Below are 25,347 nucleotides of genomic sequence, written 5' to 3' on the forward strand. Positions count from 1 at the left end.
TTGGTGCGCACACTGGGGTCTTCAGACACGCCTCCGGACCCAAAGCGGGCCAGGCGCGGCGGATCCACCTCATGGCCCACCCGCGAATTGGTGAGAGGAGAGGAGGCGGGTGGAGCGCCGGGGGATCGAGAAAGGGAGCAGGTGGAGTGCCGGGGGATTGGGAAAGGGAGCCGGTCATGGGGAAGGGATCGAATGCAGAGAACGATTGAGCGCTGGCTCTGCTCGCACACCCGGTGGCCGGGTGGAGTAGGACCGAGAGGGGCTAGGCGAGGCTCAAGGGCCCGGCCCCTTTGGGAAGAGGATCGCCCGGCAGCGAGGCAAGAAAGCCGAGGCTCCCCCCGGACTGCTAGGGCTGTTGTGAGCTGAGGGAGTGCTCCTCAAGTGGCGGTCGAGGGGCATTTACAGAGGTGCCTCTGCGCCCCTGGCAAAAAAAAAAGTGTTCTGCGACCGCTTACTTCGCGTAATGGATGAGCCGCCCCTGACCGTAAGTTGACTCTCCCATCCGTCATCCCGACTGGGACTCTCATGGCATTACATACACACACCTCATTGAGCCGGGTTCCAAACATAGTGCACTCTCAATAACAGGGAGTTATTATTTTTTTATTTATTGTGTCAGGAGCAAACCAAACAGTTGTATTGCATTTTTAGCAAACAAACAAACAAACAAAACACAAAGTTTGCAAGTTTGGTAGTTGATTAAATCATAGAATTATAGAATCAAAGAGTTGGAAGAGACCTCCTGGGCCATCCAGTCCAACCCCATTCTGCCAAGAAGCAGGAATATTGCATTCAAATCACCCCTGACAGATGGCCATCCAGCCCCTGTTTAAAAGCTTCCAAAGAAGGAGACTCCACCACACTTCGGGGCAGAGAGTTCCACTGCTGAACGGCTCTCACAGTCAGATAGTTATTCCTCATGTTCAGATGGAATCTCCTAGGTTGTTACGATCATCTGGAGGGGCCCTGCTCTCGGTCCCACCGGCCTGTCAGGTGCGTCTGGTGGGGACGAGTGACAGGGCCTTCTCGGTGGTGGCCCCTCGACTCTGGAACTCTCTCCCACTGGAGATCAGAACTGCCCCCTCCATTCTGTCATTCAGAAAACAGGTGAAAACCTGGCTATGGGGTTTGGCTTTTGACGAGTGAATCAATATTTCTGTGATCGGATAGATGACGATGAATGATGGACAACGAATTCACTATGACGACTGACCATTGTTATTATGTGATTGCATTTTGCTCTTATAATGTTTTAAATTGAATATGTTATATGATGTTTTTAATGATTGTTTTGTGATTTTATTGTTGGAAACCGGCTCGAGTCCCCCGATAGAGGGGAGAATTGCTAAATACAAAATTGCTAAATAAATAAATAAATTTCTGTCAGGATTATTGAAAGTATGCATGTTTGTTTTTCAATGTGCTTCAATATGTTTAACAATGGTGTTCATATGTATTCAAAATGGATTCAGTTATGTTCAATTGTATGCTAGAATTGTTGTTGCTAGAGGCAGAGAGAGTAAAGACCTTGACAGAAGTTAGATAACACATTTTCCTGCCTGGGAAGAAAAAGGGAGGATCCAGCCAGAGAGAAATGAGATAAGCAGATGTTCTGGAAACTGTTGTGTGTGCTGTGCTTTGTAGTCTTCATGATGTAGCCCGCTTGGAAGTAGACCGTGCTAAGTAAACTTTGTTATTTTTGAAAATGAAAACTGCAGTGAGTCCTGTTTTGTGTCTGTGTGATCTGGTAACCTCAATTCCGCTGTGCATAGACCCCAGGGTCTCACTGTGACACTTTCTTGGAGTTTGAAGCCATTGCTTCGTGTCCTAGTCTCCAAGGAAGCAGAAAACAAGCTTGCTCCCTCCTCCCTGTGGCTTCCTCTCACGTATTTATACATGGCTATCACATCTCATCTCAGCCTTCTCTTCTTCAGGCTAAACATGCCCAGCTCCTTAAGCCGCTCCTCATAGGGCTTGTTCTCCAGACCCTTGATCATTTGAGTCGCCCTCCTCTGGACACATTCCAGCTTGTCAATATCTCTCTTCAATTGTGGTGCCCAGAATTGGACACAATATTCCAGGTAAAGTGGTCTAACCAAAGCAGAATAGACTATGGGGAGCATGACTTCCCTAGATATAGACACTAGGCTCCTATTGATGCAGGCCAAAATCCCATTGGCTTTTTTTGTCGCCACATCACATTCCTGGCTCATGTTTAACTTGCTGTCGACGAGGACTCCCAGATCTTTTTCACACGTACTGCTCTCGAGCCAGGCCTCATCGTCCCCCATCCTGTTTTTTTGCATTTCGTTTTTTTCTGCCTAAGTGGAGTCTCTTGCATTTGTCCATGTTGAACTTCATTTTGTTAGTTTTGGCCAATCATCTCTCTAATCTGTCGAGATCGTTTTGAATCCTGCTCCTGTCCTCTGGAGTCTTGGCTCTCCCTCCCAATTTGGTCCCGTCTGCAAACTTGATGATCCTTTCTTCTAGCCCTTCATCTAAGTCATGAATCAAGATCTTGGAGAGGACCGGGCCCAGGACGGAACCCTGCTGGTGGCACTCCACTCGTCACTTCTTTCCAGGATGAAGAGGAAGCATTGGGGAGAATCACCCTCTGGGTTCGTCCACTTAACCAATTCCAGATCCACCTCACCGTAGTTTTGCCTCGCCCACCTTGGACTCGTTTCCTTGCCAGAAGGTCATGGGGGACCTTGTCAAAGAAGGCCTTCCTGAAATCTGGGTATGCTCCATCCACTTCATTCCCCGCATCTACCCAGCTTGTAACTCTATCGAAAAAAGAGATCAGATGAGCCTGACTTGTTTTTGATACATCCATGTTGACTATTAGTGATGACCGCATTTGTTTCTAAGTGTTTGCAGACCACTTCCTTCACAATATTTTTCCAGAATCTTGCTTGGTATGGACGTGAGGCTGACCGGACATTGGTCATTGTTTGGGTCATCCTTTTTTCCCTTCTTGAAGATTGGGACCACATTGGCCCTCCTCCAGTCTGCTGGAACTTCTCCCGTTCTCTAAGAACTCTCAAAGATGATTGTTAATGGTTCCGAAATGACTTCCGCTAGTTCCTTCAATACTCTTGGATGTCGTTGAGCTGGCCCTGAAAGGGGACTTGAACTCATTTAGAGCGGCCAGGTATTCCTGGACGACTTGTTTCCCAATTTGGCGTTGGATGTCCTCTAATCCCTCATCCACTCCATCTTGCTGAGGTTGGAGATGACTTTGTTTTTGTGAGAAAACCGAGGCAAAGAAGGCATTAAGTAATTCTGCCTTTTCCCTATCACTCCCTGTCAGCATTGCCCCATCTTCTCCCCAAAGAGGTCATTTTTCTTCTGACATAAGAAAAGAAGCCCTTTTTATTGTTTTAAATGTCCCTGGCAAGCCTGAGCTCGTTTTATGCTTTAGCCTTGCGAACCTTTTCCCTACAGGAGTTGGCTATTTGTTTGAATTCTTCTTTGGTGATTTCTCCCTTTTTCCACTTCTTGGGCATGTCTCTTTTGAGTCTTAGCACAGTTAGAAGTTCTTTGGACATCCATTCTGGCTTCCTTGCATTTGTCTTATTTGTCCTCTTTGTTGGCACTGTTTGCAATTGCGCCTTGAGTATTTCACTCTTGAAAAACTCCCATCCATCCGTAACTCCCTTGTCTTTTAGTATCTGTGTCCACGGAATGCTGCTCAGGATTTCCGCATTTGTTTCTAAGTGTTTGCAGACCACTTCCTTGACAATATTTTCCAGAATCTTGCCTGGTATCGACGTGAGGCTGACCGGACGGTAATTGTTTGGATCATCCTTTGGCCCCCACTTCCCCCACCTTCCGAGACAGAATCCCCAGCACCCCCAGTATCTTGCTGCTGAGCCTCAACAGGAGGCCTCAAAGGACAAAGGAGTCCAAATGCCATAGTGTCATGATGCCACTTTTGCTAACGTAGTAAATTAAACTACTTCTGGATGGAGAGAGACGGAAAGCACAAGCTCCGCTTCCCAAGAAGGCAAGATTTACAGTCGCTGGCCTCCATTTGTGTGCCGTAAATACAACGCTTGTCTCCTCCGTCACAATTCATAACAAGGCAAGTCTCTCCGCCAAGGTCTGCTGGGCTCACAAAGGCAAGAGGTGCAGCAGCCAAAGGCTCCATTGGTGGGCTCCCCATTACACTATGTAACCCAATTGGACAAATTTCCTGTTCCTGGTTTGAAAGTGTTGTTTCCTGTTTAATTGTGCGGACCTTATTTTGAAAGGAGGTGTTCTACTCCAGAAACTTCGTTTCTGTGACTGCCGCAAACTAGGTTGCAATTGGTTGAGACTCAATGATGAGATACGAGGGATATTTTTAAAGTAAGGTCCGTTTTGTTGTAGACACTAGTAGTTCGTGCGCATACCGCAACGAGCACGTGCATGCCTCGGGAACAACTGTGCTCAGTTTCCGCTCTGTAGCTAACTTGTACGGTTCTGTTCTGTGCTTTAAAAATGTTTAAGACTCTCAACTCACCCTCCATATGCGAGGTTCGCTCAGTGATAATACGGTTTTTGTCAGCAAGGAACCTGCCTGCTGCAGAAATCCATCGACAGATTTGTGAAGTGTACGGGGATACTGTTATGAGTGAAAGCAAAGTGCGTAAGTGGGTACGGCAATTCGAAGATGGCCGTGACAACGTCCATGATGAGGACCGCTCCGGTCGCCCTTCTTTGATTACAGACAATTTGATTTGATTATACACTCAATCTTTGGTTTTTGTGGTCCTCTGTTAGGAGTTTCGGGACCCAACGGGAGCACAGTTCCCTAAACTTTAGGTGTTCAGAAACAATGTTGTAAAGCACTGATCTCGACACGTCAGGAAATTCGTTTGAGAGACCTGTTATTGTTAAGCGCCTGTTCTCACACATCCTCGCTTCAACTGAAGCCACCAAATCGTCTGTAATCAAAGTATTATTATTATTATTATTATTATTATGTATTATTATGTTATTATTATGTATTATTATTATTATGTATTATGTGCTCCCAATTGGTGGGAGGGTAACGCAAAGGGAGGGAGGAGGAATCCGGGGGCTCCGTTATTATTATGTATTATTATTATTATTATTATTATGTATTATTATTATGTTGTTGTTATTATTATTATTATTATTAATATTATTATGTATTATTATGTATTATTATTATTATGTATTATCATTGTTATTATGTTATTATGTATTATTACTATTAGGGGCTCCGTTATTATTATGTATTATTATTATTATTATTATGTATTATTATGTTGTTGTTATTATTATTATTATGTATTATTATTATTATTATGTATTATTATTGTTATTATGTTATTATTATGTATTATTATTATAATGTATTATTATTAGTTATTATTATGTATTGTGTGCTTCCAATTGGTGGGAGGGTAACGCTAAAGGTGGGGGGAGGAATCCGGGGGCTCCGTTATTATTATGTATTGTGTGTTATTATTATGTATTATTATTATGTATTGTGTGCTTCCAATTGGTGGGAGGGTAATGCAAAGGGAGGGAGGAGGAATTCGGGGGCTCCGTTATTATTATGTATTATTATTATGTATTATTTTTTTAGTATTATTATTATTACGTATTATTATTGGTTATTATTATGTATTATGTGCTTCCAATTGGTGGGAGGGTAACGCAAAGGGAGAGAGGAGGAATCCGGGGGCTCCGTTATTATTATGTATTGTGTATTATTATTATTATATTATTATGTATTATTAGTAGTATTATTATTAGTATTATTACTATTATTATTATGTATTATTATTATTATGTTATTATTATGTATTATTGTTATGTATTATTATTATGTATTATTAGTATTATTATGTATGTACGTATGTATTATTATTATACTATTATGTATTATTATTATGTATTATTATTAGTTATTATTATGTATTATGTGCTTCCAATTGGTGGGAGGGTAATGAAAAGGGAGGGAGGAGGAATCCGGGGGCTCCGTTATTATTATGTATTATTATTATGTATTATGTATTATTATGTATTATTAGTAGTATTATTATTAGTATTATTACTATTATGTTATTATTATGTATTATTATTATTATGTTATTATTATGTATTATTGTTATGTATTATTATTATGTATTATTAGTATTATTATGTATGTACGTATGTATTATTATTATACTATTATGTATTATTATTATGTATTATTATTAGTTATTATTATGTATTGTGTGCTTCCAATTGGTGGGAGGGTAATGCAAAGGGAGGGAGGAGGAATCCGGGGGCTCCGTTATTATTATGTATTATTATTATGTATTATGTATTATTATGTATTATTAGTAGTATTATTATTAGTATTATTACTATTATGTTATTATTATGTATTATTATTATTATGTTATTATTATGTATTATTGTTATGTATTATTATTATGTATTATTAGTATTATTATGTATATATGTATGTATTATTATACTATTATGTATTATTATTATGTATTATTATTAGATATTATGTATTATGTGCTTCCAATTGATGGGAGGGTAACGCAAAGGGAGGGGGGAGGAATCCGGGGGCTCCATTATTATTATGTATTTTTATTATGTATTATTATTATGTATTATTAGTATTGTTATCATGTTATTATTATTATGTAATATTATTATTATGTCATTATTATGTATTATTGTTATGTATTATTATTATGTATTATTAGTATTATGTATGTATGTATGTATGTATTATTATTATACTATTATGTATTATTATTATGTATTATTATTATTATTATTACTATTATGTATTATTATTATGTATTATTATTAGTTATTATTATGTATTGTGTGCTTCTAATTGGTGGGAGGGTAATGCAAAGGGAGGGAGGAGGAATCCGGGGGCTCAGTTATTATTATTATTATTATTATTATTATTATGTATTATTATTAGTTGTTGTTGTTCATTCGTTCAGTCGTCTCCGACTCTTCGTGACCTCATGGACCAGCCCACGCCAGAGCTCCCTGTCGGCCGTCACCATTATTATTAGTATTATTATTAGTATTATTATTATGTTTTATTATTATGTATTATTATTATTATTATTATTATTATTATTAGTTATTATTATGTATTGTGTGCTTCCAATTGGTGGGAGGGTAACGCAAAGGGAGAGAGGAGGAATCCGGGGATGCCCTCCATCCACCTTCTTAACGCAACCTGACCCCCCCCCCCCCCGCTTCCCCAATGATGTAGGCTTCTTCCCATGGATGCAAGGCGCCCAAAGCCCCTCGCGACCCGACTGATAATCCACCCCCAGATATGGATTAGCACTTGCAGGGAAATGACAAAGCCAGACTGTCAGGCTGCTTAGCCCCCCCCCCCCCCCACACCCCCCATTTGCCTCATAAAGGGGGCTGAGCAGAAGGAAGGGTTGCAGCATCATCGCCGCCCCCCCCCCCCCCCACAAAGAGCCCCAGGGCATCTCAAATGCAAAGGAGCCAACCGATTGTGGCGCGCAAAGAGGGCCGCCTGCCCAGTGCCGATGCCGGACTCGGGTTGCTGCAATAATCAGGCTTGGCAGGAGGAGCGGATGCCGCATCGAGCCCAGAGGAGACCGGCATGTGGAGCAACGGCTTCCCAGGGGAGGAAAGCAATCACATCCTGCAGAAGGACCTACGGAGTTTGGAAGAGGGGGACGGACTGCGGACTGCCATTATGGCACAAGGAGTGCAGAGGAAGAAGATGGGGGGGGGGGAGGAATCCACTCCTGACCTCCCCCCCACGTCCGTAGACCGTGATATTAAATATTTTCTGGCCAGACAGACCTCTCACGATCCAGGAGGGCTTGGTTCTCCCGGCTTGTATCTGACAGGGATAATTGATGGGGTAATGAAAACAGCGAGCCGCTCGTGTCTGTCGCTGGGCAGGTGCCATCGTTGGTGACAGGTACAGAATACTGTGCGGCCTCGGCCGCAAGGCGCTGGCTATTTTCATTATCCTGGCAATCAAGAGCAGCACGATTCCATTGCTGCCTGTCCGCCGGAAATCTAAGCTAGGCATGGGCCAACTTTGGTCCTCCCTCCAGGTGTTTTGGACTTCAACTCCCATCATTCCTAACAGCCTCAGGCCCCTTCCTTTTCCCCTCCTCTCCTTCCTTCCCTCTCTCTTTCCTTCCTTCTTTCACTTTTTTATTTCATTCTCTCCTTCTTTCATTCTCTACCTTTCTTTCTTTCTTTCCTTCTTCCCTCCCCTCCCTCTTTCTCTTCCTTCCCTCCCTCTCTCTTTCCTTCCTTCTTTCACTTTTTTATTTCCTTCTCTCCTTCCATTCTCTACCTTTCTTTCTTTCCTTCTTCCCTTCCCTCCCTCTTTCTCTTCCTTCCTTCCCCCTCTCTTGCTTGCCTTCTTTCACTTTTTATTTCCTTCTCTCCTTCCTTCATTCTTTACCTTTCTTTCTTCCCTTCTTCCCTCCCTCTTTCCCTTTCTTCCTTCTCTCCTTCCTTCCCTCTCTTTCCTTCCTTCTTTCACTTTTTTATTTCCTTCTCTCCTTCCTTCATTCTCTGCCTTTCTTTCTTTCCTTCTTCCCTTCTCTCCCCCTTTCTCTTTCTTCCTTCCCTCTCTCTTTCCTTCCTTCTTTCACTTTTGTATTTTCTTCTCTCCTTCCTTCATTCTCTACTTATCTTTCTTTCCTTCTTCCCTTCCCTCTCTCTTTCTCTTCCTTCCTTCCCTCTCTCTTTCCTGCCTTCTTTCATTTTTTATTTCCTTCTCTCCTTCCTTCATTCTCTACCTTTCTTTCTTTCCTTCTTCCCTTCCCTCCCTCTTTCTCTTCCTTCCTTCTTTCACTTCTTTATTTCCTTCTCTCCTTTCTTCATTCTCTACCTTTCTTTCTTTCCTTCTTCCCTTCCCTCCCTCTTTCTCTTCCTTCCTTCCCTCTCTCTTTCCTTCCTTCTTTCACTTTTTTATTTCTTTCTCTCCTTCCTTCATTCTATACCTTTATTTCCTTCTTCCCTTCACTCCCTCTTTCTCTTCCTTCCTTCCCTCTCTTTCCTGCCTTCTTTCACTTTTTTATTTCCTTCCCTCCTTCCTTCATTCTCTACCTTTCTTTCTTTCCTTTTTCCCTCCCCTCCCTCTTTCTCTTCCTTCCTTCCTTCCCTCTCTTTCCTTCTTTCATTTTTTTATTTCCTTCCCTCCTTCCTTCACTTTCTACCTTTCTTTCTTTCCTTCTTCTCTCCCCTCCCTCTTTTTCTCTTTCATTCCTTCTCTCCTTCCTTCCCTCTCTCTTTCCTTCCTTCTTTCACTTTTTATTTCCTTCCCTCCTTCCTTCATTTTCTACCTTTCTTTCTTTCCTTCTTCCCTTCCCTCCCTCTTTCTCTTCCTTCCTTCCTTCCCTCTCTCTTTCCTGCCTTCTTTCACTTTTGTATTTCCTTCCTTCTCTCCTTCCTTCATTCTCTACCTTTCTTTCTTTCCTTCTTCCCTTCCCTCCCTCTTTCTCTTCCTTCCTTCCCTCTCTCTTTCCTGCCTTCTTTCACTTTTGTATTTCCTTCTCTGCTTCCTTCGTTCTCTACCTGAAGGAAGGAGAGAAGGAAATAAAAAAGTGAAAAAGGAAGGAAAGAGAGAGGGAAGGAAGGAGAGAAGGAAGAAAGAGAAAGAGGGAGGGAAGGGAAGAAGGAAAGAAAGAAAGGTAGAGAATGAAGAACGGAAAGAAGGAAATAAAAAAGTGAAAAAGGAAGGAAAGAGAGAGGGAAGGAAGGAGAGAAGGAAGAAAGAGAAAGAGGGAGGGAAGGGAAGAAGAAAAGAAATAAAGGTAGAGAATGAAGGAAGGAGAGAAGGAAGGTAATAAAAACGTGAAAGAAGGCAGGAAAGAGAGAGGGAAGGAAGAAAGAGAAAGAGGGAGAGAAGGGAAGAAGGAAAGAAAGAAAGGTAGGGAATGAAGGAAGGAGAGAAGGAAATAAAAAAGTGAAAGAAGGAAGGAAAGAGAGAGGGAAGGGAGAGAAGGAAGAAAGAGGGAGGGAAGGGAAGAAGGAAAGAAAGAAAGAAAGGTAGAGAATGGAGGAAAGAGAGAAGGAAATAAAAAAGTGAAAGAAGGAAAGAATAAGGGGGAAGGTAGGAGAGAAGGAAATAAAAAAGTGAAAGAAGGAAGGAAAGAGAGAGAGAAGGAAGGAGAGAAGGAAGAAAGAGAAAGAGGGAGGGAAGGGAAGAAGGAAAGAAAGAAAGGTAGAGAATGAAGAACGGAGAGAAGGAAATAAAAAAGTGAAGGAAGGAAGGAAAGAGAGAGAGAAGGAAGGAGAGAAGGAATGAAAGAGAGAAAGAGGCAGAGAAGGAAGGAAGGATAGAACCAAAGAGCAAAGGAAGCAAGGAAAGACACAGGGAGAGAAGGAAGAAAGAAGAAGGGAAAGAAAAAGAGGGAAGGAAGGAAAAAAGGAAGAAAGAGAAAGAGTGAGGGAAGGGAAGAAGGAAAGAAAGAAAGGTAGAGAATGAAGGAAGGAGAGAAGGAAATAAAAAAGTGAAAGAAGGAAGGAAAGAGAGAGGGAAGGAAGGAGAGGAGGGGAAAAGGAAGGGGCCTGAGGCTGTTAGGAATTATGGGAGTTAAAGTCCAAAACACGTGGAGGGAGGACCAAAGTTGGCCCATGCCAATCAAGCTGAGGGCCCCCAAGTAGAGGTCTCTTGGTGCAAAAACTATAGATATCAATATACTGTTGACTCACCGGTGATGGTGATCTTGGCCGACCACTTGGAGGTCCCCTCCAGGACGCTCTGCTTGGCGGCCTTCAGGTGCTGGGCGAAGTCCTCCTTGGGGATCTGGAAGGTCTCCCAGATCATCTCAAAGACCTCCGGGTGGTTCTTCTCGCGGACCTTCATCTGGTCCTTCATGGCCGCAATGATGTTCTGGGTCTTGTCCTCCGCCCCGTGCTTGGAGCTCTTCTCGGCGGCCCCTGAGAGGGACGGGAGAGCGGCGTCACCACACAAAGGGAACCCAACTAGTTTGTGGGACTAGCATAACTCAAAAACCACTGAGCAAATTGACACCAAATTTGGACACAGTACACCTCTCAGGCCAACGAGTGACCATCACTCATAAAAACACTGAAAAACACAGCGGAAGGGACTTTAAAAGCCAAAAAAGTAATAATAATACACTACAATGCATGCACATAACCACGTTGTTCCCGTTGACATTAAGTCCAGTGTCTGACTCGAGAGGGGGCGGGGGCGGTGTTGGTGCTCATCTCCATTTCTAAGCCCAAGAGCCGGCGTTGTCCATACACACCTCCAAAGTCATGTGGCCTGCATGGCGGAGAGGTACCTATTGATCTACTCACATTTGCATGTTTTCAAATTGCTAGATGGAGCCCCCGGTGGCGCAGTGGGTTAAGCCCCTGTGCCGGCAGCACTTAAGACCGACAGGTCGCAGGTTCAAATCCGGGGAGAGCCAGGATGAGCTCCCTCTGTCAGCTCCAGCTCCTCATACAGGGACATGAGAGAAGTCTCCCACAAGGATGACAAAATATCAAAACATTCAGACGTCCCGTGGGCAACGTCCTTGCAGACAGCCAATTCTCTCACACCAGAAGCGACTTGCAGTCTCTCAAGTCGCTCCTGACACGACAAAAAATAAATAAATAAAATAATAAAATTGCTCGGTTTGATTTTGATTTAGGTTTGAGCTCCTGCTGTTAGCAATTTGAAAACATGCATATTATGCCCAGCAACTGATTTATGCATGTTTTCAAATTGCTAACAGCGGGAGCTCATGCAGCTCCCCGGATTCGAACCTGCAACCTTCCGGTTAGCAAGCTTAACAGCTCAGCGGTTTAACCCACTGTGGGCTTCGGCATAACCACATGTGCATTTATGCATAGAATCATAGAATCCTACAATCAAAGAGTTGGAAGAGACCTCATGGGCCATCCAGTCCAACCCCATTCTGCCAAGAAGCAGGAATATTGCATTCAAATCACCCCTGACAGATGGCCATCCAGCCTCTGCTTCAAAGCTTCCAAAGAAGGAGCCTCCACCACACTCCGGGGCAGAGAGTTCCACTGCTGAACGGCTCTCACAGTCAGGAAGTTCTTCCTCATGTTCAGATGGAATCTCCTCTCCTATTTGTGTATATAAACACATATACACAAATATATGCACACACAGTTTGAAAACATGCAAATGTGAGTAGATCAATAGGTACTGCTCCAGTGGGAAGGTAACGGCGCTCCATGCAGTCATACCGGCCACATGACCTTGGAGGTGTCTATGGACAACGCCGGCTCTTGGGCTTAGAAATGGAGATAAGCACGAACACCCAGCCACCCCCCTCCCCCCCTGCCCTGAGTCAGACACGACTGGACTTAATGTCATTCTTGATTCTCTGATGGATCTCCTTTGGGGTGACACCTTCTGTTGTCAAGAATTCAATGACTGCATGTTGCTGAAGTAGCATTGACTGACCATCTGTGCAGGGTTCCATATTTTGCACTTTAACAACACAACTGCTCAATGCTAAGGCTTCCCTACAAAATGGAACTGTAGAGGAGAGTCTCCTGAACAAGCCAGTCCCTGCCGCATACCAGTACTGCCATCTGTTGAGGAAGTAAGTCGCATTGATCAACCGTCTGCACAGGGTTCCATACTTTGCACTTTTGGCAGGAAGCCTTAGCATTGAACGGTTGTGTTGTTAACACAACTGTTCAATGCTAAGGCTTCCTGCCAAAATGGAACTGTAGAGGAGAGTCTCCTGAACAAGCCAGTACCTGCCACATACCAGTCCTGCCATCTGTTGAAGAGTTACGAAGGTGGAGGCATTACTTTTCACTTTAACAACACATCCGTTCAATGCTAAGGCTTCCCACCAAAATGGAACTGTAGAGGAGAGTCTCCTGAACAAGCCAGTACATGGAGGCATTATTTTTCACTTTAACAACACAACCGTTCAATGCTAAGGCTTCCCGCCAAAATGGAACTGTAGAAGAGAGTCTCCTGAACAAGCCAGTCCCTGCCGCATACCAGTACTGCCATCTGTTGAGGAGTTACGAAGGTGGAGGCATTACTTTTCACTTTAACAACAGAAGCATTCAATGCTAAGGCTTCCCACCAAAATGGAACTGTAGAGGAGAGTCTCCTGAACAAGCCAGTCCCTGCCGCATACCAGTACTGCCACCTGTTGAGGAGTTACGAAGGTGGAGGCATTACTTTTCACTTTAACAACACAACCGTTCAATGCTAAGGCTTCCCACCAAAATGGAACTGTAGAGGAGAGTCTCCTGAACAAGCCAGTCCCTGCCGCATACCAGTACTGCCATCTGTTGAGGAGTTACGAAGGTGGAGGCATTATTTTTCACTTTAACAACACAACCGTTCAATGCTAAGGCTTCCCACCAAAATGGAACTGTAGAGGAGAGTCTCCTGAACAAGCCAGTACCTGCCACATACCAGTACTGCCATCTGTTGAGGAGTTACGAAGGTGGAGGCATTATTTTTCACTTTTACAACAGAAGCATTCAATGCTAAGGCTTCCCACCAAAATGGAACTGTAGAGGAGAGTCTCCTGAACAAGCTAGTACCTGCCACATAGCAGTACTGCCATCTGTTGAGGAGTTACGAAGGTAGAGGCATTATTTTTCACTTTAACAACACAAGCGTTCAATGCTAAGGCTTCCCACCGAAATGGAACTGTAGAGGAGAGTCTCCTGAACAAGCCAGTACCTGCCGCATAGCAGTACTGCCATCTGTTGAGGAGTTACGAAGGTGGAGGCATTACTTTTCACTTTAACAACACAACCGTTCAATGCCAAGGCTTCCCGCCAAAATGGAACTGTAGAGGAGAGTCTCCTGAACAAGCCAGTACCTGCCGCATACCAGTACTGCCATCTGTTGAGGCGTTACGAAGGTGGAGGCATTACTTTTCATTCAACCCACTGGCCCCTCGAACCCTCAGTCCGGACAAGAGCTGGACCCTGGAAACCGGAGGAAGAAGCGCCCCTTCCCTGCCCGAGACTCACTCTGCAAGCAGTCTGCGTTGAGCAGGTCCTGGCACTTCTCGTGGCACTTGACCCCGCACTCGGTGCAGCGCATGCCTTGCCGGGCGATGCCCCAGAGCAGCCCCTCGCACTCGTAGCAGTAGGTGGGGGCCGTGGCCGTCCAGACCTCGAAGTAGTGCGGGGTGGTGGACGACATCGGGTAGATCAGCGCCTGCAGCGTCTTCTTGAACACGTGCATTTTCTGGGGAGGGAAGGAAGGGAAACAGAGTCAGAGAGCCATGGAATGCAACACCGTCCTGCACAAGGTTGTAGTCCTCATCAAGGATGTAGGCAGAGGAGTCAGCTGGCAAGGAAGGCCCATCGCGCTCCCGCCTCCCTCGCAGGCTCGATTAGTGGGGACGAGGGAGAGGGCCTTCTCGGTGGTGGCCCCCCGACTCTGGAACTCACTTCCCAAGGACATCAGGCACACCCTAACATTGGCAGTCTTTAGGAGGAGCCTTTCCTTCCTTCCTTCCTTTCCTCTATTTCTTTCCCTTCCTATTTCTCTTCTTTCTTCCATCTCTACCTGTTTCTTTCCCCCCTTCTTTGTTCTTTGGTTGCATCCTTCCTTCCTTCCCTCCCTCTTTTTCTCTTTCATTCCTTCTCTCCTTCTTTTCCTCTCTTTTCCCTTTCACTTTCTTATTTCCTTCTCTCCTTCCTTCCTTCCTTCCTTCTCTCCTTCCTTCCCTGTCTTTTCTTCCTTCTCTCCTTTCCCTCTATTTTTCCTTTCACTTTTTTATTTCCTTCTCTCCTTCCTTGCTTCTCTATCTTTCTTCCTTTCCTTTCTTCTTTTCCTCCCTCCTTGTCTCCTTCCTTCCTTCCCCCTTTCCTTCCCTGTCTTTTGTTCCTTCTCTCCTTCTTTCCCTCTCTTTTTCCTTTCACTTTGTTACTTCCTTCTCTCCTTCCTTGCTTCTCTATCTTTCTTTCTTTCCTTTTTCTTCTTTCCCTCCCTCCTTGTCTCCTTCCCCCTTTCCCTCCTTCATTCCTTCCCTCTTTCCCTCACTTCTTGACTATCCTTTCCATTTAATTTGTATTATATAGTAATATTATATATATATATATGTAACATATTATATAGTAATCTATATAACAATATATAAAATATTGTATTTATATCTTACATAGAAAGAAGGAAAGGAAGAAGGAAGGAAAGAGGGAAAGAATGAAAGGATAAGAAAGAAGGAGGGACAGGAAGGAAAGAAGGAAGAAAGGAAGGAAGGAAAGGAAGGAGAAGGAAGGAGGGAAAGGAAGGAGGGGTGAAGAAAGGAAGGAGGGAAGGAAATGAAGGGGAAGGAAATGAAGAAAGGGAAAGGAGGAGGAAAGGAAGGGAGGGAAGAAGGAAAAGAAGGAAAGAAGGAAAGGAAGGAAAGGAAGAAGAAAGGAGGGACAGGAAGGAAGGGAAGGAGGGAAAAAGGGAAGGAAAAGAAAGGAGGAAAGGAAGGAAAGAAGGAAGGAAAGGAAGGAGAAGGAAGGAGGGAAAGGAAGGAGGGGGTGAAGAAATGAGGGAGGGAAGGAAATGAAGGGGAAGGAAATGAAGAAAGGGAAAAGGAGGAAACGAAGGGAGGGAGGAAAGGAAGGAAGGAAAGGAAGAAGAAAGGAGGGCCAGGAAGGAAGGGAAGGAGGGAAAGAAGGAAAGGAAGGAGAAGGAAGGAGGGATGGACAGGAAGGAAGGAGGAGGGGAGGAAAGGAAGGGGAAGGAAGGCAGATAAGGAAAGAAAGGGAGGGAGGAAAGAGGGGAAGGGAGTCCTTTCGGGTGGAGTGTGGGAGTCACTCTGGACCGTGCTCTGACCTACAAGAAGCACTGCCTGAACATCAAGCAAAAAGTGGGCGCTAGAAACAATATCATACGAAAGCTGACTGGCACAACCTGGGGATCACAACCAGACACAGTGAAGACATCTGCCCTTGCGCTATGCTACTCTGCTGCTGAGTACGCATCTCACCACGCTAAAACAGTGGATGTGGCTCTTAATGAGACATGCTGCATTATCACGGGGTGTCTGCGCCCTACACCACGGAAGAAATTACACTGATTAGCTGGTATTGATGAGACGTGATGGATTGTTGTTTTGCTGTATTGTTGCACTGATGTTTTTGATGTTAATTAATTGATACTACTGTTTTCAATGACTGATGATTTTGTACTGTGTTGCTGATACTGGTTGTTAACCACTCTGAGTCGCCTGATGGCTGAGAAGAGCAGTATACAAGTCAAGTAAATAAATAATAAATAAATAATATTGCCCCACCTGACATCCGCCGGGAAGTGGCAAACCCATAGTGAAAGGACCAAGGCAGAGACATCTCTAGCTCATCCCCCGTTTGGATATCAGCCAGCACGCCAACGACTTAAATCTAGAAATAGTTTTTTAAGATCTACAGAGACACTTGCTGGAACACCTCAGCAAGCGAGAGTCCAAAAGTGGCAGGGGTAGCAGCCAATAGTGAAAGGACCAAGGCAGAGACATCTCCAGCTCATCCCCTGTTTGGGTATCAGCCAGCACGTCAACGACTTAAATCAAGAAATAATTTTCTAAGATCAACAGAGACACTCGCTGGAACACCTCAGCAAGCGAGAGTCCAAAAGTGGCAGGGGGTAGCAGCCAATAGTGAAAGGACCAAGGCAGAGACATCTCCAGCTCATCCCCTGTTTGGGTATCAGCCAGCACGTCAACGACTTAAATCAAGAAATAATTTTCTAAGATCAACAGAGACACTCGCTGGAACACCTCAGCAAGCGAGAATCCAAAAGTGGCAGGCTCAAACCAGGAACCTCAATCAATGGCTGATACCCAATGAGAGACACAGAAAACTGGGCGACTTGGAAGGCACTGAACAGACTGCGCTCTGGCACCACGAGATGCAGAGCCAACCTCAAGAAATGGGGCCACAAAGTGGAATCCTCGGTATGCGAGTGCGGAGAAGAGCAAACCGCTGACCACCTGCTGCAATGCACCCTGCACAAGCGAGGACCTTCTTCCGGCAACACCAGAGGCACTCCAAGGGGCCAGATACTGGTCAAACTTTGTATTTAAATACATTACAACTGCCCCTTCAACTGGTGTCTGACACAATAAATAAATAGAATCTGCTCTACTGCTGTGCTCAAGAAGCTTCAGATCTGCTAAACTGTTGCGGCTGCTGATCTGCCTTTCTGAAGCTACCCAACAGAGAGAGGCCAAGCGCATGTCTCCCGGGCATGGTCAGTTTGGTTTGCCTGCCGCTCTCGGCCCCAGAGGCCCCGGCCCAGCGAAAACAACCCGGCTCAGAGTTTAAAAAAAGAAACGGATGTTCTATTTCCAAGAGTAAGAAGGGAAATAAAATTAGCCAGCAGAGAACAATCAATAAGCCTCCTTGCCAAGGAATTTTAGGCTCGCCTCCAATCGATACGGACGACGCCGGAGCAGCGCTTCCCAAAGGGCCGAGGAAGCAGCGGAATGACAAACAGATATCAAGACACTCTCTGTCATTTGGAGAGAGTGCGTTCAAGGAAGTTACATCTGCATGCAGGACAAGTTACTCTATATACTTGAGCATAAGCCAGGTTTTTTAGTCCCTTTTTTAGGCTTAGGTTTTTTATTATTTTACTCTCTTTTTGTTGTTGTTGTTGTTGTTGTTGTTGTTGTTGTTGTTGTTATTATTATTATTATTATTATTTATACCATGCTTTTTCTGTCTACCAGGAGCCTCAGAAACATATTATTATTATTATTATTATTATTATTACTATTATTATTATTATTATTACTATTACTATTACTATTACTATTACTATTATTATGTAGTATCTGTACCTTGTTTTTTCTCTCCATAAGGAGACTCGGAGGCATTATTATTATTATTATTATTATTATTAATAATAATAATAATCAATACTTTGCTTTTTTTTCTCCACAAGGAGACTCAAAGAGACTTTATTATTGTTGTTGTTATTATTATTATTATTATTATTATTATTATTTATACCTTGCTTTTCCTGTCTACCAGGAGCCTCAGAAACATATTATTATTATTATTATTATTATTATTATTATTATATCTATACCTTGTTTTTTCTCTCTATAAGAAGACTGAGACATTATTATTATTATTATTATTAATCAATAGTTTGCTTTTTCTCTCCATAAGAAGACTCAGCGACATTATTATTATTTTATTATTATTATTTATACCATGCTTTTTCTGTCTACCAGGAGCCTCAGAAACTTATACTTATTATTATTATTATTATTATTATTATTATTATTATTATTATGTACTATCTATACCTATTTTTTTCTCTCCATAAGGAGACTCAGAGACATTATTATTATTATTATTATTATTATTATTATTATTATATATCTATACCTTGTTTTTTCTCTCTATACGAAGACTCAGAGACATTATTATTATTATTATTATTATAATTATTATATATCTATACCTTGTTTTTTCTCTCTATACGAAGACTCAGAGACATTATTATTATTATTATTATTATTATTATTATTATTATTAATACCATGTTTTTTCTGTCTACCAGGAGCCTCAGAAACATATTATTATTATTATTATTATTATTATTATTATGTATCCATACCTTGTTTTTTCTCTCTATAAGAAGACTCAGAGACATTATTATTATTATTATTATTATTATTATTAATCAATACTTTGCTTTTTCTCTCCACAAGGAGACCCAAAGAGACTTTGTTATTCTTATTGTTATTGTTATTATTATTATTATTACTATTTATACCATGCTTTTTCTGTCTACCAGGAGCCTCAGAAACATATTATTATTATTATTATTATTATTATTATTATTATTATTATTTATACCATCCTTTTTCTGTCTACCAGGAGCCTCAGAAACATATTATTATTATTATTATTATTATTATTATTATTATTATTATTTATACCATCCTTTTTCTGTCTACCAGGAGCCTCAGAAACATATTATTATTAGTAGTAGTATCTATACCTTGTTTTTTCTCTCCATAAGGAGACTCAGAGACATTATTATTATTATTATTATTATTATTATTATCATTATTAATCAATACTTTGCTTTGAGTCTCCACAAGGAGACTCAAAGAGACTTTGTTATTCTTATTGTTATTATTATTATTATTATTATTATTATTATTATTATTACTATTTATACCATGCTTATTCTGTCTACCAGGAGCCTCAGAAACATATTATTATTATTATTATTATTATTATTATTATTATTATTATTTATCTAGAAAGGGGGAAAGAATGAGAAAGGGTGGAGGTAAATCCTCTGAAATTCTTACCATCTCCTCATTGTTGACGGAGGTCCGGATGAGCATGGCCAGGGAGATGCCAGACTTCCGGGCAGCCAGCGTCTTCTGCGGGAGGAAAAAAAGGCAAGCGGTCAAGAAGGAGGTGGCGGTGGCAGCAGGACCACAAGGGAGGACCAGGCAGGGCCCCATTGGACAGGCTCCCCCAACCCTTTGATTCGTCCCAGGCTCCCCTCTTCTTCCAAGGATCACCCTGGCATCCCATTCCTCTGCCACCAAAGCCCTGGCCCCACAGGAGGACAACCCCTCTTCACCATCACGCCTGCGCCCTGAATGGTTTCTCTGTAAATAGTTTATTGTAAATACATATAAAATCAGGAATAAGAACGGAAGATATATAATCCAAAAAGGTTTAGCAACAGGTGATAACTGAACAATAATCCAAATGTCTCAGAAAGTTCCAGAAGTGACAAAGTCCAGGAACAGCCAGAAATCACAGATACAGCAGAAGTCCACAATCCAGAAGGTAGAACTAGTAGAACTTGAACAGGAGTACATGAACAGAAACATAGAAAACTTCCAGGATATATTAAATCCAAAATCAAAGGTTGACTTGGGAACAAGAGATCTCAGGCTTAGCTTCTCACTCTAACAGTGTTGCCTGAACTGAGCTTAAGGTACAAGGGAACTCAGGCTTAGCTTCTCACTCTAACGGTGTTGCCTGAACTGACCTTAAGGTACAAGAGGACTCAGGCTTAGCTTCTCACTCTGTTTTGTAGTAGGTTTCCTATGAGGCGAGTGAGACGGTAGTCCTTTGTGATATTCTTTTGGATTATATATTTGATATACTGCATCCAAGTGACCTCTACCTGTGTGACTCTTAAGGAAATGAGGGGGGAAAGGAAGAGGCCTGGGGTTGTTAGGAGTGGTGGAAGTAGAAGTCCAAAACACCTGGAGGGAGAGCTTCTGTGGTGCCTTATGTAGAGGAAGCTTCTTTGCACTCCACACAGGCAACAGAACCTAACGTTGGTTATGGGCCCAGCACTCAGTCCAAAACACCTGGAGCGTCAAATTTGCCCATGCCTGGTGTAGACCTAGAAAAAGCTTAGCGAGGATGTACATTGGGATGAGCAAAGAGACCTAATATGCCTTGGCTTCCAAGCAAGTGCCCGCTGCCTGTCGTTTGCCCTGTCCTTTGTGCCTGGACCATCTCTTTTCTCTGGTTGCTTCTGGATCAGAAGAACGGAAACAGAAGAACGGCCTGCCTCGGGGGAGCGTGCTTGCTCCATCCATGTTCAACATCGACACAAATGACCAGCCACTGCCAGAAGGGACAGAGAGCTTCATCTATGCTGATGATCGTGCCATCACCGCTCAAGCAGGGAGCTTTGAGATGGTTGAACAGAAGCTCTCCAAAGCTCTAGGTGCTCTTACTGCCTCTTACAAGGAAAACCAGCTGATCCCTAATCCATCTAAAACACAGACATGTGCCTTTCATCTCAAGAACAGACAAGCATCCCGAGCTCTGAGGATTATCACCTGGGAAGGAATCCCACAGGAGTATTGCAGCGCACCCAAATCCCTGGGAGGAGTCACTCTGGACCGTGCTCTGACCTACAAGAAGCACTGCCTGAACATAAAGCAAAAAGTGGGTGCTAGAAACAATATCATACGAAAGTTGACTGGCACAACCTGGGGATCACAACCAGACACAGTGAAGACATCTGCCCTTGCGCTGTGCTACTCTGCTGTTGAGTAGGCATGCCCAGTGTGGAACACATCTCACCATGCTAAAACAATGGGTGTGGCTCTTAATGAGACATGCCGCACTATCACGGGGTGCCTGCGCTCTACACCACTGGAGAAATGACACTGTTTAACCGGTATCGCACCACCTGACATCTGCCGGGAAATAGCAGCCAATAGTGAAAGGACCAAGGCAGAGACATCTCCAGCTCATCCCCTGTTTGGGTATCAGCCAGCACGCCAACGACTTAAATCACTAAATAGTTTTCTAAGATCTACAGAGACACCTTTAGCCCTATGAGGAGCGGCTTAGGGAACTGGGCATGTTTAGCCTGAAGAAGAGAAGGCTGAGAGGAGATATGATAGCCATGTATAAATATGTGAGAGGAAGCCACAGGGAGGAGGAGGGAGCACGCTTGTTTTCTGCTTCCCTGGAGACTAGGACGCAATGGAACAATGGCTTCAAACTACAAGGGAGGAGATCCATCTGAACATTAGGAAGAACTTCCTGGCTGTGAGAGCCATTCAGCAGTGGAACTCTCTGCCCCGGAGTGTGGTGGAGGCTCCTTCTTTGGAAGCTTTTAAGCAGAGGCTGGATGGCCATCTGTCAGGGGTGATTTGAATGCAATATTCCTGCTTCTTGGCAGAATGGGGTTGGACTGGATGGCCCAGGAGGTCTCTTCCAACTCTAGGATTCTATTATTATTATTATTATTATTATTATTATTATTATTAAGCAGAGGCTGGATGGCCATCTGTCAGGGGTGATTTGAATGCAACATTCCTGCTTCTTGGCAGAATGGGGTTGGACTGGAAGATGGCCCAGGAGGTCTCTTCCCACTCTAGGATTCTATTATTATTATTATTAAGCAGAGGCTGGGTGGCCATCTGTCAGGGGTGCTTTGAATGCAATATTCCTGCTACTTGGCAGAATGGGGTTGGACTGGATGATGGCCCAGGAGGTCTCTTCCAACTCTTTGATTCTATGATTCTATGATTCTATGACCTCAGCAAGCGAGAGTCCAAAAGTGGCAGGCTCAAACCCAGAACTATGGCTGATACCAAAGGAGAGACTCCCCCCTGGGCACACAGAAGACTGAGTGACTTGGAAGGCGCCGAACAGACTGTGCTCTGGCACCACGAGATGCAGAGCCAATCTTAAGAAATGGGGCCACAAAGTGGAATCCACGACATGCGAGTGCGGAGAGGAGCAAACCATTGACCACCTGCTGCAATGCAACCTGAGCCCTGCCACATGCACAATGGAGGACCTTCTTGCGGCAACACCAGAGGCACTCCACGTGGTGAGATACTGATCAAAGGACATTTAACCAACTACCAAACTCACAAGTTTTGTATTTTGTCTGTTTGTTTGTTTTGTTCTGTTAGAAATGTAATACAATGTTCTGGTTGCGGATGACACGAGAAATACATAAATATCCCTTTCGTGCCCTGCGCTACACCTTGGCCCAAACAAGGACCTCCTCTGGAGCTAATCGACCTCATCTAGATTGCACAGCCGTGGCTTCCGTTCGTGCATCCGCTCACAAAACGGCGCGCCGGCGCTCTCTTCCCTCCCTCCAACGTCTCCCTCGACAGTAGTTAAAACTTGCCGAGGGAGGTAATATGATTAACTCCCTGAAACTAATTATGATGTAAGAACGGCATCGTCGGCACGGCCGTATTTGGTCTGCTTCGTTATTGCCGCACAACGGTTAATGGATGAATCTCACGGTTCCCCTTTCGCCGACGTTTCTCTCTCTCTCTCTGCAAACTCCGGGCCGTTTAGCCCGGCCAAATTGTCACACTAATTCATAATTAATTTCCTGAGCAAACCATTAATAATGAAATCATTCTGTTTGCTCGCCAGCCTCCGCTTTTCTTCTTTCATTTCCGTGAAAACATCACGTTCACGGAGCAAAATTAAATGGTTTCGACGACTTTTGCTCTGCCAAAAAAAATCACAGGAACAGGCAAAAAAGGCATTGAAATGACAATGATTGAGTCTCCCGAAGGCAGGTTTCTAGTCCTCAAGGTCCACTCCCTCCCAGAATGCCATGAGTTGTAGCCCAAGGGGCAAGTGTACCAAGGGTCAAGGCAGGCAAAACTCACCCTTCCTTGGCTTGGGATGCAAAGATGACCTGTAACACAAGGGAGCCCTTCCGTCTTCTCACAAAAAGACGTTGCTTCGGTCTTCTCACAAAAAGAAAGTCATCTTCAACCTCAGCAAGACGGAGTGGATGAGGGATTAGAGGACATCCAACTCCAAATTGGGAAACAGGTCGTCCAGGAATACCTGGCCGCTCTAAATGAGTCCAAGTCCCCTTTCAGGGCCAGATCAACTCCACCCAAAAGTATTGAAGGAATGAGCAGAAGTCATCTCGGAACCATCTTTGAGAGTTCTTGGAGAATGGGAGAAGTTCCAGCAGATTGGAGGAGGGCCAATGTGGTCCCAATCTTCAAGAAGGGAAAAAAGGATGACCCAGACAATGACCAATGTCCGGTCAGCCTCAACTCCACCCAAGAGTATTGAAGGAACGAGCGGAAGTCATCTTGGAACCATTGGCAACCATATTTGAGAGTTCTTGGAGAACGGGAGAAGTTCCAGCAGATTGGAGGAGGGCCAATGTGGTCCCAATCTTCAAGAAGGGAAACAAGGATGACCCAAACAATGACCAATGTCCGGTCAGCCTCAACTCCACCCAAGAGTATTGAAGGAACGAGCGGAAGTCATTTCGGAACCATTGGCAACCATCTCTGAGAGTTCTTGGAGAACGGGAGAAGTTCCAGCAGATTGGAGGAGGGCCAATGTGGTCCCAATCTCCAAGAAGGGAAAAAAGGATGACCCAGACAATGACCAATGTCCGGTCAGCCTCAACTCCACCCAAGAGTATTGAAGGAACGAGCGGAAGTCATATTGGAACCCTTGGCAACCATCTTTGAGAGTTCTTGGAGAACGGGAGAAGTTCCAGCAGATTGGAGGAGGGCCAAGGTGGTCCCAATCTTCAAGAAGGGAAACAAGGATGACCCAAACAATGACCAATGTCCGGTCAGCCTCAACTCCACCCAAGAGTATTGAAGGAACGAGCGGAAGTCATTTCGGAACCATTGGCAACCATCTCTGAGAGTTCTTGGAGAACGGGAGAAGTTCCAGCAGATTGGAGGAGGGCCAATGTGGTCCCAATCTCCAAGAAGGGAAAAAAGGATGACCCAGACAATGACCAATGTCCGGTCAGCCTCAACTCCACCCAAGAGTATTGAAGGAACGAGCGGAAGTCATTTCGGAACCATTGGCAACCATCTCTGAGAGTTCTTGGAGAACGGGAGAAGTTCCAGCAGATTGGAGGAGGGCCAATGTGGTCCCAATCTCCAAGAAGGGAAAAAAGGATGACCCAAACAATGACCAGTGTCCGGTCAGCCTCAACTCCACCCAAGAGTATTGAAGGAACGAGCGGAAGTCATTTTGGAACCCTTGGCAACCATCTTTGAGAGTTCTTGGAGAACGGGAGAAGTTCCAGCAGATTGGAGGAGGGCCAACGTGGTCCCAATCTTCAAGAAGGGAAAAAAGGATGACCCAGACAATGACCAATGTCCAGTCAGCCTCACGTCGATACCAGGCAAGATTCTGGAAAAGATGGTCATGGAAGTGGTCTGCAAACACTTAGAAACCAATGCGGTCATCGCTAAGAGTCAACATGGATTGATCAAAAAGTCATGCCAGACTCATCGGATCTCTTTTTTCGATAGAGTTACAAGCTGGGCAGATGCGGGGAATGATGCCGTGGATGGAGCGTGTCTGGATTTCAGGAAGGCCTTCTTGGACAAGGTCCCCCATGACCTTCTGGCAAGGAAACTAGTCCAAGGTGGGCGAGGCAAAACTACGGTGAGGTGGATCTGGAATTGGTTAAATGGACGAACCCAGGGGGTGATTCTCCCCAAGGCTTCCTCTTCATCCTGGAAAGAAGTGACGAGTGTAGTGCCATCTTCAGGGTTCCGTCCTGGGCCCGGTCCTGGTCAGGATCTTTATTCATGACTTAGATGAAGGGCGAGAAGGCAGGATCATCAAGTTTGCAGACGACACCAAATTGGGAGGGATAGCCAATACTCCAGAGGACAGGAGCAGGATTCAAAACGATCTCGACAGATTAGAGAGATGATGGGCCAAAACTAACAAAATGAAGTTCAACAGGGACAAATGCAAGATACTCCACTTAGGCAGAAAAAATGAAATGCAAAGAGACAGAATGGAGGACGATGAGGCCTGGCTCAAGAGCAGTACGTGTGGAAAAGATCTTGGAGTCCTCGTGGGGAAGAAGGTGAACATGAGCCAGGA

General features: G+C 44.0%; 1 protein-coding gene across 1 annotated transcript in view; it reads right to left on the bottom strand.

Annotated features, from left to right (window-relative positions):
* The window catches only part of UNC13C (unc-13 homolog C), a 134,452-nt gene that overhangs the window by 76,135 nt on the left and 32,970 nt on the right, over positions 1-25,347 (bottom strand). The window contains exons 7-9 of the mRNA XM_067471209.1: positions 19,302-19,373; positions 13,996-14,215; positions 10,708-10,935 (exon numbers count right to left, since the gene is read on the bottom strand). Coding sequence (XP_067327310.1) covers positions 10,708-10,935; positions 13,996-14,215; positions 19,302-19,373 — 520 coding nt within the window. The remainder of the gene's footprint in view (positions 1-10,707; positions 10,936-13,995; positions 14,216-19,301; positions 19,374-25,347) is intronic.

The sequence above is a fragment of the Anolis sagrei genome, chromosome 9 (assembly GCF_037176765.1).
Source record: "Anolis sagrei isolate rAnoSag1 chromosome 9, rAnoSag1.mat, whole genome shotgun sequence".
Classification (NCBI taxonomy): Eukaryota; Metazoa; Chordata; class Lepidosauria; order Squamata; family Dactyloidae; genus Anolis; species Anolis sagrei.